This window comes from Zootoca vivipara, chromosome 14 (assembly GCF_963506605.1).
Source record: "Zootoca vivipara chromosome 14, rZooViv1.1, whole genome shotgun sequence".
NCBI classification, from domain to species: Eukaryota; Metazoa; Chordata; class Lepidosauria; order Squamata; family Lacertidae; genus Zootoca; species Zootoca vivipara.
Window position 1 is genome coordinate 46,109,168 of NC_083289.1, and position 14,854 is coordinate 46,124,021.

Consider the following 14,854-nt stretch of genomic DNA (forward strand, 5'->3'; position numbering starts at 1 on the left):
GATGAAGGCAACAGCCCTTAAGGCTCATCTAGCAATCAGAAGCAGACTTGCAACATGTGTATACGTTCTGAAACAGGCATGCTGTGCCGCTGTCCAAAAGGGAGGAGACAGGGAGGAAAAGTCGACTAAAGCCAGGACATTACTCAAATTTTTTTTATTTGCTTGCAAAACAAAGGCTTTATATATTCCTATACAGACAGGCTCAAGGCGATCAACGCTTTCCTATGGACCCTTCCAAAGTTTGCTGTTCAGGTATTTTTTTCTTCCTGCGGGTGGTTGTGGCTACAGAAGTCTTGGATTCCTGCAGAAAGACACAATGCAAGATGCATCAAAATGCTGCCTCAGGTTTTTGGCCTGGAGGCTGGAAATGCAAACACACACCTCTCAGTGCATGCAGCACAATTCACTGGGCGTTCTCCACCGCAAGCCGTGTTTGACCAGAAGTGGAGCTGTGGTCATTGGAGGATTTGCCCTGGAGAATTTCCTGGGCCCCAGCATTAATGTACCCCTTCACTCTGCCCATCCTTAGCTGCAGAGTTCACTGCAGCAGTCACCTTCCGTCATGGGAGAGCTGCCTCCACTGATGTCAGCTCATTTTGAAACAGAAGTATGAATTTTCACAAGGTGAAGTATAATAATAATATTATCAATAATAATAATAATAATAAATTTTTATTTATACCCCGCCCTCCCCAGCGAGAGCCGGGCTCAGGGCGACTGACATCAACAAGATCACAACAAAATGTAAAAGAAAGAAAAACAATCGATTAAAATGTGGATTAAAATACAACCCAGATTTAATTTTTTTTTTTAAAAATTGCAGTCTCATTTTAAAATGGCCCAAATCAAAACCATAAGGGAGGAAAAACATAGTGGTCAGACTGAGTCCAGCCCAAAGGCCAGGTGGAACAGCTCCGTCTTGCAGGCCCTGCGGAAAGATGACAAATCCCGCAGGGCCCTGGTCTCCTGTGAGAGAGCGTTCCACCAAGTCGGGGCCAGCACTGAAAAGGCCCTGGCCCTAGTTGAGGCCAATCTAGCCACCTTATGGCTTGGGATCTCCGAAATATTGTTATTTGTGGACCTTAAGATCCTCCACGGGGCATACCAGGAGAGGCGGTCCCGTAGGTACGAGGGTCCCAAGTATGCCTCTTTAGTTCTCAAAGTGGGGACATTTTAATTAGGAACTGGCAGCGGGGAATCAGATCTGGGAATCAGATCTAGAACTGAAAACCTAGTAACTTGTGACTTACTCGGTTAGGTGTTTAACACCTTTCAGGCTAGGTATGAGTCACTTCTAGTTCTTGTTGTGCACAGAATCCTAGACATGCCATTAGAAAAGAACGAGAGCTCCCAGCCATTCATATGCTTTCAGCAGCAGACTTGGCTGGCTGGGCCCATCATGGTAAACATGGAAAGCATCCATTTGGAGCTACCAAGAGTCGCTTGTGGGGGCACCTTAAAAATATGGAGGAGTGCAAAAGTTTCTCGGTTGCAGCCTCTTTCTGGGATACTGTACTCACTCTGGATGATGCTCCTGTAGGATAACGTAGCTGGAGAATTCGGTACCTCGGAAAAGAACGAGTGTCCCGCATCACAGCTTTTTCCTAGCCCGGCGGAAGACACAAGCAGACCCCAGTCAAACAAAGGACACAAAGACGGATGGCAGTGTTTAGCTCAATACAGTCTTTCTCCCACCCCACACTTGCATTTTTGTTGCAAAGAACCCAGCACAAGAGGGATGGGAAATTTGAAAGACTTCCAGATGTAGCTGGAAAATTGTTTCCCACTGTATGATAGTAAGTGGCATAATTCAGCCTCTCGCCCCACTTACAGCTGCTAACTCTATGCCGGCTGCTACTGCCAGACCCATTAAACTACAATTCCCTGAGACCCCTGCCCATGTGGGTTCGGCCTTATGGGAACCGGAGCCTGATAATTTCTGGAGGGCCACTGGTTCCCTATCCCTGCAATAAAGAGATATGCACTGTTTGTTTGCATGCAACTTAAATCCCACTGAATATATTCAGCATAACGAGACTGTGAGACTGTGAGCAAGCTCGGACGGTGCTTCAATGTGTGGCATTACCTATTTGTGGGTCCAGAGGCACCTTGCCCAGGAGAGGCACGTTCAAACTGTGGCACATGGCCTCTGCGCCACCAGTTGTCGGGGGGAATATCTGCGACTCGTTCTGTAAAATGAAGATGCCATTAAACATGAACCCAGCAGATACAAAAAGAAAGAAAAAGAGAGATTGGTTGTAAGCTTTCGGTCAGCAGATGTGAGTCTTATAATGCCTAATACACTTCAAATCCATCTGGATTATAATCCTCAATACTGAGTTAGACGGGCCAATGATCTGACTCCGTATAAGGCAGCTTCCTGTCTTCCTAACACTTCCCACTCCAACATCGATAGGGCTGCAGTCCTGCCACTCAAAGTGCTCAGCCAGACAGAAACGGGGGCATATCTTGAAACATCCTTGGTATTAGGGGCCAACTCAAGTTTGCCTCAATGAGCCTTGAGCAGGGGCCGCAAAACTCCTGGGGAATATGGATCCAAATCCTGTCAGAATGTGGAAGGTATTGTGAATGAATAACACCAATAATTTGTGTGACAGTCGCGATAAAGCTGGGGAAAATGCAGGGTAGCATCTCATCAAAACAGCTTAAGGGAGACATTCTTCTGATGCTTAACGACCCGGTAAAGGTAAAGGGCCCCCTGACCTTTAGGTCCAGTCATGACCGACTCTGGAGTTGCGGCGCTCATCTCGCGTCATTGGCCGAGGGAGCCAGCGTACAGCTTCCAGGTCATGTGACTAGCATGACAAAGCTGCTTCTGGCGAACCAGAGCAGCACACGGAAACGCCATTTACCTTCCCACTGTAGTGGTAACTATTTATACTTGCACTCTGATGTGCTTTTGAACTGCTAGGTTGAAAGGAGCTGGGACTGAGCAACAGGACCTCACCCCGCCGCGGGGATTCGAACCGCCGACCTTCTGATTGGCAAGCCCTAGGCTCACTGGTTTAACCCACAGCACCACCCGGTAGAGCAAGAATAATTCTCATGCTTAAATGTATGCAAGAAATATTACCTTACATTTCGGGCAAATAAAGCCACTCATATTTTCAACTACTCCTATGATTGGCAGCTTCACCTTACGGCAGAAGTTTATCTCTTTCCGAACGTCCTGAAGAGCAACTTCCTATTTAAAAACAGAACAGTAACCCAACAGAATGTTGATTCAGGTTCCCCAGATCTGTTTGATACTCCCCCCTTTATTATAATGAGACAGCAGAGCCTATTTCGCAGGGATGCTGTACAGCTCGTTGAAAGGCCCTTTTTGCACAACTAAAGGGGAGCCAAATGACAAAGCTGAGCCTTCTCTTACCATAGGGACATGTGAAGTCTGTCCTAAAGCCCTTTTCCCAGAGGGCAATTGCCCTACAGCCTCCCCTTGGATAAACTCAGGCTGCAATCTGTTTACCCACAAGCCCCAATGCATTCAACAGAGCATATTGGTTAGGACTACGCTATTAGTTGTGACAGCTCTGCGCTGAGAGCAGGGATGGGAGTCTGAAGTCGTCCGGTTGTTGCGAAACTGTTAAGTCCCGTCATCGCCAATATTCTCCAGATTTTGCTGGACTACAAATCCCACCACCCCTGACCTCTGGCCATGTCAGCTGCGGCTGATGGGAGTTAGAGCACAAACAGCACGGGGGGGGGGGCACAACTCCTCCCATTCTTGGTTTAAAGCAGTATTTGAGATTAGAGAATGGCTGGTTACCCTCTTTCTGGGTGGGCGGTGCTTGTCGCCCCTCGTTGGTCAGCCGCCATCCCCAGCAGCCAAAATAGCCGCCACCCCCAGCCCAGCCACTTAGAATCCGGCTGGCTGCAGGGCAGGGCAGGATTGCCTGCCCAAATCCTTCAATTAGAACGTGCCAATTAGGGGCCCACTAGTGGGAGTACCCTCGCTGGTAGACTGTGAGCCGGATGCTTCCACTCCGGTCCGCCAGCAACATATAAAACCCGACTGCACCTGGCTCCTACAGCGCAGTCGGCAGAAGAAGAAGAAGAGTTGGAATTTGATATCTCGCTTTATCACTACCCTTAAGGAGTCTCAAAGCGGCTAACATTCTCCTTTCCCTTCCTCCCCCACCATAAACACTCTGTGAGGTGAGTGGGGCTGAGAGACTTCAAAGAAGTGTGACTAGCTCAAGGTCACCCAGCAGCTGCATGTGGAGGAGCGGAGACATGAACCCGGTTCCCCAGATTACGAGTCTACCACTCTTAACCACACCACCACACTGGCTCTCGCTGGCAGAAGAGCAAGCCCGCCCTCCCTCCCATTATGCTCCCACCTTTTGCACTGTTTTAACATTTTTATTGTATTCTAGGTGTCTTGTTCTGACAGAAATCCTAACCTTATTTTTATATTGAACTAGAGAACTAGTTACTATACGAATTCAATCTGGGTCTGACACCCAGTTTTTACACAGTGAAATCAAAGCATTCCCTCCTACTGAAGTTTCCAAAAAAGAAAAAGAAAATGAGACAGGTGGAGCTGAGCAAAAGTCATTTAGTTAGGGCTTATCCCCACCTGTATTTGCCCCACTGCTTTCCCCCTGGGGAAGCCCAATCTTTATCGCTGAATTGGAACAAATGGCAACTGGGTTTTCTGCAGATTGCTGTTGGTTCCGATTTAGCGCTAAAGAGTGTGTTTTCCAGGGGAAAAGCATTGGGGCAAAGGCAAAACCACTCAGATCCATGCCTGGGACAAGTGGGAAACCACTCAGACCCACACTTGCTGGGCATAGGAAGTTTGAATGCGCCGTGAGTCTCCTACTCAGCTAAATCTCTGAGTTTTAACCCCTAAAGTTGTGTACCTTACCTGAGGGGTGGTGATTACCACTGCCCCGTCTATGTTGGCGGCACTGAGGTACTGTACTATAGATAAGTGCTCATCCGATGTTCCTGGAGGTGTATCTACAATAAGGTAGTCGACTTCACCCCAGTCCACATCGCGGAGAAACTGCTTAATCATTCCTGGAAACATAACATGCATGATTAAAGTTGGGTGTTTATATTTAGCCCCCTGAAACTGTATCGCAGCTGCCAACATTTCTATGGCTCAAATGAGAATCGTGTCTCAGAGGTGTTTGCTGTCTCCGTTAGAGGTCTAAAAGCATGTGTAACATGCACTAGCAAAAAAAGAGAAGTGGGGGAGGGAACTGAACTTAGAACTCTACACAGTTCCATTCTGACAAGCATACTTAAGGTGGTCTGGAAACAACATCTGATCTCTCCCCCCCCCCCCCCCCGGTTTCTGGAGTGGTTTAAGAAGCACTGGAGCAATGTGCGTAAGCAAACAGACAAAGCCAGATGATGCAGGTTCTCAGCTCGTAATTGGTGGAGCTGAAACCCAATGCATAGAAAATGCTGAATTTTGAAACAGGGTTAGTGTTTTTTTACTTCCTAGAATAGATAATGCAACTGTTACTTAAGTTACTTTGATTTCTAGTTTGAAGATGTTTTGGTTGGTTTTAAAACTTTTTTGTGTGTGTCAGCTACCTTGTGAACTCTGTTGAAAGCCTCTCTCGAGATATGCTATTCATAAATTAAAAGAAATAAAAAATACCCTTAAAGCCACAATGCTATTAGCCCCAACTCATCCCTACCATGAGCTGACAGAAGTCATATTTTATCAAGTGTGACTCTACATTGCAGCTTCACAATCCCTCTTCCTTTCTTTTCTGTGTGACCAGCCTGCAAGCAAAGCACCAGAAATGTTGCCAGTTCCTATCAAACAGTGAAAGTAACTTAAAATGTTATGAACTAAGGCTTTAAAAAATAAGCACAGAGCTAATTGAACTTCAATCCCTTGCATTCTATGAGGCAAGTCTGTGTTGGTACAGATCATTGTGAGATACAAACCATTTTTTTTTGGTCCTCTCCATATAACAGCATCATCAGGGCTGCCGAGTAAGAATCCCACCGACATGACTCCTAAGTTTTCTTCAACGTACTACAAGCAAAAGAACATACATGTTTGGCAAAACAGACAGTGTAGATTAAATAAACTCAACAAGCAGCTGTGGTTGTCTTACCACTTCTAGCACAGATGTCTGTGTGTGTATAAACAAAGTGAAAACTTGAACTTTCTGGTACCCAGCCTAGTTTTCCTGATGCAAATCACTTGGCATACAACCAGCCAGTAGGCAGCTTCAGGAAGTTCAGCATCAAAATACATTCCAACACAGATGAGGCACTGCACATAACAAGATTATTTCCCCTGCCCACCCCCAACACTCTCTCTCGCTCTCTCTTTTTGGAAAGGTGCCATTATCATTGCCTCCATGAACCAGGAAGAGTATTCACATGATTTTTTTTAAAAAACAACAACTCACCACTGGAGACCATCCAGAACCACTTTGGTGAACCTGAAAAAGTAAACATTTTATGTTAGTGTATGTCTGGGGAGCAGGTTTCTTTCAAAGGCTGCATTCCATTAGGGGCTGTATGAGTGTTGGGTGGAGGCAAAACTAGCAAAGTAACTGTGGGTGTGCATGGATTATGTTGCTTTTGTTATTTTGGTATGCATTTCTTTTTCCTGTTTTTATACTGTAAACTGCCCTGTGATTCTGAGACGAAGGGAGGTAGAGAAATCAAATAAACAAATAATAGCACCAATGGGTGGGGCCACCCCTTTTTACTCCCTCCCTCTCCCCACGAAGTGGGCTGCCAAGAGTGGGACACATTGCTTTTCCCAGGTGTCTGGACAGACTGTTTGCAGAGGGCTTTACCACAGCTCTGCCTGGATTGGGAACCTCGTGACTGTAGTCTAAAGCACTCTACGTGGGGCTTCCCTTGGGACTGGTCCAGAAGCTGCAGCTGGTGCAGAATGCTGCAGTTTTTTTCTGAATGGAGCACGTACACACACACACACACACACACACACACACACTCCACAGCTACGGAGGGGACAGCGCTGGTTGCCCATCAGCTACTGGGCTAAATTCAAGGCCATGTTGTTAAAACATAAACCCCTTAACCACTTTTAGCAGGTTACATGAAAGATTGCCTGCTGCTGTATACACCTGTCAGATCAGCTGGGCAAATTCTATTTGTGGCACCATATCCTACAGAATACCATAGGGTGGTGAAGCCCCTAGTGCAGGCACCCCCAAACTGCGGCCCTCCAGATGTTTTGGCCTACAACTCCCTTGATCCCTAGCTAACAGGACCAGTGGTCGGGGAAGATGGGAATTGTAGTCCAAAACATCTGGAGGGCCGAAGTTTGGGGATGCCTGCTCTAGTGGCATTCTCTGCTATTACCCTGTTCCGTGGAATGCCCTTCCCTCTGCCGAACCTGAAGCAGTTGCTGGAGATGTCTTGTAAAGACTTTTTGCCCAGGCTATCCCTGACTATAAGACTGGACCCTTTCTTATGTGTGTAGGCCCCCTTAAATTTGTTTTACTTGCTTTTATATTGTTTTATTAGTTTTAGGCTGTTTATTTATTTTAATTGCTATTGTTTCCATATTGTACATACAGCTCACGGAGTTTGTTTGTTTTTTAAAAAACTATTAAGCCAGTTGGAAATACTTTTATAAAAATAAATCCCTTTTGGCTCCCATCCCCAATTGTCCTCGTCCTCGTCTACCTCTGGCCTCCCCCCACCAGCACAAACTTAGGTCAAGGGCTAGTATGCATAGAACAAGCACACCAGTTATCTAATAAGAACCTCAATACCCTGCTGCTGCTCACAATTTGCAAGTGACAGGGAGTTTTTAAAACGTTACTGGAAAAAAGGTAGGTGGTAATACAGAACTTAACATGTAAACTCCCTGAGGCTCGCTCCAGGCCTGGATCTTTGCAACACAATATATTTTGCAGAGAAAAAGAGAGCCAGAGACTGCAGCACCTGTTCATAAACAGGGTAGAGACACTACGTGTAGACAACCCTAGTAACATAAACACATACTACTCCCCCCCACACATAAACCACATTTTTTCATTCTAACAAAGGCTCCTGGTGAGCCAAACCCTGCACAGAGACTCATCAAGACTCCTCCCAAGTCATTTTTCATTTTCGAGCATTTTAACAGAAGCTAAATGGTAGTGGTTTATCACCAATTTTGTGCAGTCTAAGCAGCTGTTCCCTGCTGAAAGAACCATTGAAGCAAAGCTGAAAGGGAACCCTATGCTCATTCAGCCCAAATCTTGGCTTATAAATTTACCTAGCAGTTCAAAAGCACGTCAAAGGGCAAGTAGATAAATGGAAAGGTAAGCGGCGTTTCCGTGTGCTGCTCTGGTTCACCAGAAGCAGCTTTGTCATGCTGGCCACATGACCTGGAAGCTGTACGCTGGCTCCCTCAGCCAATAGAGCGAGATTAGCGCCGCAACCCCAGTGTCGGTCACGACTGGACCTAATGGTCAGGGGTCCCTTTACCTTTAAGGACCCCTAGATGGTTAAGTCCAGTCAAAAGCAACTATGGAGTGTGGCGCTCATCTTGTTTCAGGCCGAGGGAGCTGGCGTTTGTCCACAGACAGCCTTCCGGGTCATGTGGCCAGCATGACTAAACCGCTTCTGGTGCAACAGAACAGAATGAGGAGTGCCAGAGTGCATGGAAACACTGTTTACCTTCCTGCTGCAGCGGTACCTATTCCCGAAGACAGCTACAGGGCAGACGCACTTCCAAGTCTAACAAAACCCTAAAGAAACATCTGACCAGGCAGATCAGACATGGCGGTGGTCCCACAGTGTTTTCTTCCATTTATGAAGTCATATCATACCTGTTCCCCTTCCAGGCCCATGATTTTAGGGATGGATGGACCACAGATGTCAATGTCCAGCACGGCAACCTGGAGGGAGTTGGGAGCAAGTTGAGGAAGGGGAAGTTAGAAGTGTGCAAGCATGACTTGCAACAAAACGTTGCATGTCTGCCCAGGGTTTTTCAGAGCTGTGGACGGTCGTGCCCTGTTCCAAGTTACTAAACACCCTCCACCAGACATTTTTGTCCCCTTCTCCCCAGCAGTAAGTCAGCACACTGTGATCACTAAGTATGTTCATTGGGCTGTTTTGAGGTAACCCCCCCTTTAGGTCTTTCCCCCCCAAAATATTTTTTGTACTGCAAACCTAGGGACTCCCCCAAGCCTGCTGGCATTTCCCTCTTGTGACGGATGGTGCCATTTCTGGCAACTTAAGGCCCGGCACTTGAAGCATGACCTTGCCATGATTACGTATCAGGAATAGAGAATCTGTGGCTCTCCAGATGCTATTCAGTCAACTCCCATCATCCCTGCCCCACTGGCCATGCTGGCTGTGGCTGATGGGGAGTTGGGGGCCCAATATCTGGAGGACCAAAGGTTACCCATCCCTGGTATACATGAAAAATTCCAAACACTAGGAATATCAAAGTGAATTATAGCGAAGCGATGTGAAGTCCAGTTCCAAGTGCAGTCATACCTCGGGTTAAGTCCGCTTCAGTTTGAGTACTTTCAGTTTAAGTACTCAGTGGATCCAGAAGTGTTTACTTCCGGGTTCCGCCGCGCGCGCATGTGCAGAAGCGATCTGTGTGGTTCACGCAGGCGCAGAAGCGCTCTATCGGTGCTTCGCACACTATCGCTGCTCAGATTAAGTACTTTTTGGGGTGCGAATAGCACCTCAGAACCAATTAAGTACTTAACCCGAGGTAGCACTGCATGTTTATTTGATCCATTGATTTCAGTGTAGTATATGTGAGTAGACAGAGATATGCTCTTCATCCGGGTAAGATTACACAAACACACATGCATGCAGTTAATTGGTAGTTATTCAAAGGCTGTAAACTTTTTTCAAAAATGTATACTAGAGGTGAATATACTCTAGCCCCCCAGATGTTGCAGAACTACAACGCCCAGGAGTCCCAGCAAGCACGGCCAATGACTAGGGAGGATAGGAACTGTAGTTCAGTAACATCCTGTAGTTCAGGAACATCTGGAGGGCCAAAAGTTCCTAACACCTGTGTCTACTTTCCAAAGTTATGTTTGGCTGTCATATCACATAAATAGGACAAGGAAAAACATGTGCAATATTCTTAATACAACATATGAATAAAGGCTCACTCTTCATCTACTTTCTGGAATATTTTCCATTAGTTCCTACAGGTACATCCATTATCGCTATTAGCAAAATGAACTATTTAAGAACCAGGGTAGAGTAGTGGTTGGAGCATTAATTAGGAATGGGGATATTTCAAACCACCACTCAACTGTGAGGCTCACTAGGGCAGCGTTTCTCAACCGCTGTTCCGCGGCACACTAGCTGGCTGGTGTGCCGCGACGTGCGGCGACGAGAAGGGCGATTTGCATTGTCACATGCCTGGCGGCCGCCAATGACCAGCACTGACCCGCCAGAAAGCAATATTTCTCCTCCTCTTTCCCAAAGCTCAGTGCAAACGAGCCTGGCGGCTGCCAATAACCAGCACTGACCTGCCGGAAAGCAATATTTCTCCTCCTCTTTCCCAAAGCTCAGTGCAAACGAGCCTGGCGGCCGCCAATACACAGCGCTGACCCGCCGGAAAGCAATATTTGGCAAGTGTTTCTTACAGTCATAATTATAATATAGGGCGGCACAGAGTTAAATTTTTAAACTTTTTTAATGGTGGTGTGCCTCGTGATTTTTTTCACGGAACAAGTGTGCCGTGGCCCAAAAAAGGTTGAGAAACACTGCACTAGGGGCTAGTAATACCCCCTCAGCTTAACCCCTCTCACAAGGTTGTTGTGAGGATTTTAAAAAGGGGTTGGGAGAACTGTATACTATGCCCTGTGCAACACAAAACAAATGAATTATAAAACAACATAATAAATTGTTTCGCATTACTAAGGAAGTGATATAAAGAAACGCAGTTGGGAGGGAATGGAGGAAGTCGACAAAGATACGTGATATAAAATTGGAAATATTGTTGTTTTTGTTGTAATGTTGATATTTTGTTATGTTGTGTACGTATTATGTTTTTGTTCTGTTTTTTCTATGTTGTGTTGTTGCAAAAATCAACAAATATATTTAAACAAAATAAAAAATAAATAGTTTCGCCCTAGAAAAATACAATATTTGTCCATTTTAAACCGAAGCTACATTATTTCTGAAACTACTTTTATTTAAATCACTTATTGCAACCATGTCAATATTTAGAGATGAATGGTCTCCTTTGTCACCATTTGCAATTGAACAATATGGGCTTCAAAAACAAACAAAAGGTATAAACAGGATCACACTCACCTGTTTGGTTTCATCTTCAGCCAAGCCATGCGCCAAGTGAGCACTGAATGTGCTCTTCCCTACGCCTCCTTTCCCAGACAACACCAGCAGTTTGTGTTTCACAGCTTTCATTTTCTCCTTGATTTCCTCAATAGCTTAGGCAGAAAAAAGGCAAAGCACAGAATTCGTGTGGGAAGGATGCCATTCTAAACAGAATCTATTCCCTCATGCAGCATGAAGGTGCTGATTTCCTAGGGAGCTCTATCAACTACCTAACCAGCTTTGCAGATTAATTTCTGCTAAAAGATATTCATAATGCTACAGCTCTAATAGATGCCTGTACAAGTCATGGGGTACCAAATAAAGTCAGCAGGTGAAGCTTTGCCCATTGCCACATTTGCACAATGGGGGGGGGGGGGGAGATCAGAAAAGGGAAACCAAAACAAGAACATTAAGAGCCTGCTGGATCAGGCCAATGGCCCATCTAATCCAGCATTCTGCTCTCACAAAATGGGAAGCTAGCAAGCAGGATTCAGGCACAACGGCACTCTCCTTCACCCTCCTGTGGACTTCAGCAAGTACAGTCGAGAAGGACCAGTGCGTCCAACCCCTGAGGCTGCGCCCACTGATAACCTTATCCTCCTCCATGAATCTGTCTAGTACTCTAGTTGGTGGCCACCACCCCTGACTAAGTGCTGTATGAAGAAGTACATGATCCAAGTGGGATAGTGTGGCTCTCCTATGAGAAAAGGTTACAACATTTGTGCTTCTTTTTAGAAAATAGGGGAGGGAGGGAGGTTTATTAGGAAGGGAATTTAGAAAACCTGCGTCTGAAGCAGCCTGGCAGTACCCCCCCCCCGCTTGAGATTATATGTTTTAGTTGAGATTCCTGCACTGTATAATCATAGAATCACAGAGTTAGAATGTACCCCCAAGGGTCATCCAGTCCATCTCAGCTAAAGCCTCCATGACAGACGGCCATCCAACCTCTGCTTAAAACGCTCTCCAAGGAAGGAGAGCCCACCACCTCCCGAGGGAGACTGTTCCCCTGCCAAAACAGCTCTTACTGCCAGAAAGATGTTGAGCCTTAGCCTCCTTTCTTGTCGCCATGGGTTCAAGTCCTACCCTCCGGAGCAGGAGAAAACGAGCCTGCCCTGTCTTCCGTGGGGCAGCCCTTGAGATATTGGAAGCGGGTTCTCCTATCTCCTCTCAGCCCACTCCTTTCCAGGCTAAACATACCAGGCTCCTTCGTTGCAAAGGGGTTGGGCTAGATGGCCCCCCGGGCCCCCTCCCAACTCCACGGTTCCATGCGATCCTTACCTGGGTCGGGTCCCACGGGCCCCCCGGAGGAGCACACGCCCTGGTTGGGGCACCCCTGGCAGGCCGCGGCCTTGCCCGCCTGGTCGCTGCCGGTGCCTGGGCATTCTGGGAGAGGCGAAAGGAAAGAGAAGGCCCCGCGTTAGTGGAAGCCGGAGAAGAGCACCCCCCCACCGCCTACCCCTGCCTTTCCCCTCACCCTGAGGCGGCACGTCCAGCAAGGCCGGCCCAGCCGCCGCAGCCATGGCAGAACCAGCTGAAGAGATACGGGGCGAAAACACAAACACAGGCACTTCCGGCGATGAGCGCCACCTTCAAAGGAGTCCCCCTTTCCCCACTTCCGGTAGCGCGCTCGAAAAATGGGTCCTCCCCGAGCTTAAGCCGGTGACGTTCGTTCCGATTACGGCCCGAGCAGCAGGAAGGAGGAGCAGCGGCATCCCGGAGCCCCCTCCCGATGGCCCGCGGCAAAGGTGCGCATGCGTATGCTTAATGGCGGGTCGTCGTGCGAGGGGATAGCACTGAAAGAAGGCGAGCTGGGAGGGTGGGGGGAGAGAGAGAGAGAGAGAGAGAGAGAGAGAGAGTGTGTGTGTGTGTGTGTGTGTGTGTCGCCGTGTCACGTGGCCTGATCTGGCGTTAGCGATTGGATGGCGCCGAGGTGAGTTTGTGCGAGTTTGCTGAGAGAACTCGAGCGGCTTTGCGTGTTTCCCGTGACACGTGGACGTTCGCTCACACGTTGTTCTTAAAACTAATCCAGACGAGCCTAGCTGAAAACAACGGGTCGTGCTAGCATTAAAAGCACACACACACACACAAACGTGAAAATAACCAAAGGAAATAAAATAAAATTTACTGGAACTTTTTTTAATTGTATGAATATTATACTGCAAAAGAAAAAGAGCTGCCCATTTCTCCCCTAGTACAATTAAAATAGGGACCCAGGTGGCGCTGTGGTTAAACCACTGAGCCTAGGGCTTGCTGATCAGAAGGTCGGCGGTTCGAATCCCTGTGACGGGGTGAGCTCCCATTGCTTGGTCCCAGCTCCTGCCAACCTAGCAGTTCGAAAGCACGTCAAAATGCAAGTAGATAAATAGGAACCGCTACAGCGGGAAGGTAAACGGCGTTTCCGTGTGCTGCTCTGGTTTGCCAGAAGCGGCTTTGTCATGCTGGCCACATGACCTGGAAGCTATACGCCGGCTCCCTCGGCCAATAATGCGAGATGAGCGCGCAACCCCAGAGTCGGTCACGACTGGACCTAATGGTCAGGGGTCCCTTTACCTTTACCTTTACAATTAAAATAACTCATGGTTGAAATGTATTGCCTGCCCTGTACCCCTAAGGTCCCCTTGGTTGCAATGACTGTAATTATTATTCATGTTAAAAAGCAATATTAAAAACCACACAAAACCACCCAAAGACCCTCTTATCCCCAGTGCCGTCTAATATCTTATACACAAAGACACTAGGAGCGGCCATTGGGGGCGAGGTGCCCCCAATTTGCCAATGACATCCAGCTCTCTTTCTCAAAACACAGTGACTTCTGCATAGCTCAATGGGACTCTCATTGAATGAACTTGCACCCAAGTAATGGCAGTGACAGATTTTACTTTCTTGGGCTCCTTGATCACTGCAGATGGTGACAGCAGTCACGAAATTAAAAGACGCCTGCTTCTTGGGAGAAAAGCAATGACAAACCTAGACAGCATCTTAAAAAGCAGAGACATCACCTTGCCGACAAAGGTCCGTATAGTTAAAGCTATGGTTTTCCCAGGAGTGATGTATGGAAGTGAGAGCTGGACCATAAAGAAGGCTGATCGCCGAAGAATTGATGCTTTTGAATTATGGTGCTGGATGAGACTCTTGAGAGTCCCATGGACTGCAAGAAGATCAAACCTATCCATTCTGAAGGAAATCAGCCCTGAGTGCTCACTGGAAGGACAGATCCTGAAGCTGAGGCTCTAAGACTTTGGCCACCTCATGAGAAGAGAAGAATCCTTGGAAAAGACCCTGATGTTGGGAAAGATTGAGGGCACAAGGACAAGGGGACGACAGAGGACGAGACGGTTGGACAGTGTTCCCGAAGCTACGAACATGAGTTTGACCAAACTGCGGGACGCAGTGGAAGACAGGAGTGCCTGGCGTGCTCTGGTCCATGGGGCCACGAAGAGTCGGACACAACTAAACAACAACAAAGAACTTTGCTTTGGCAAAGCGAGGCCAGGCAATCATATTATTCCTGAATAATAATAATAGTAATAATACCCTGCCCATCTGAGTTTGACCAAACTGCAGGAGACAG

At 47.2% G+C, this 14,854-nt stretch overlaps 1 protein-coding gene across 1 annotated transcript; it reads right to left on the reverse strand.

Annotated features, from left to right (window-relative positions):
• Positions 1 to 27: 27 nt before the first annotated feature.
• Positions 28 to 12,889, reverse strand: NUBP1 (NUBP iron-sulfur cluster assembly factor 1, cytosolic). The gene is made up of 11 exons (XM_035131491.2): positions 12,758 to 12,889; positions 12,562 to 12,666; positions 11,263 to 11,396; positions 8,796 to 8,864; positions 6,408 to 6,440; positions 5,935 to 6,025; positions 4,892 to 5,046; positions 3,095 to 3,205; positions 2,087 to 2,189; positions 1,521 to 1,604; positions 28 to 301 (listed from the first exon to the last, which is right to left on the reverse strand). Exons 1-11 carry the CDS (start codon positions 12,801 to 12,803, stop codon positions 249 to 251), a joined length of 984 nt encoding a protein of 327 aa, XP_034987382.1. The 5' UTR covers positions 12,804 to 12,889; the 3' UTR covers positions 28 to 248.
• Between the last annotated feature and the right edge of the window lie 1,965 nt (positions 12,890 to 14,854).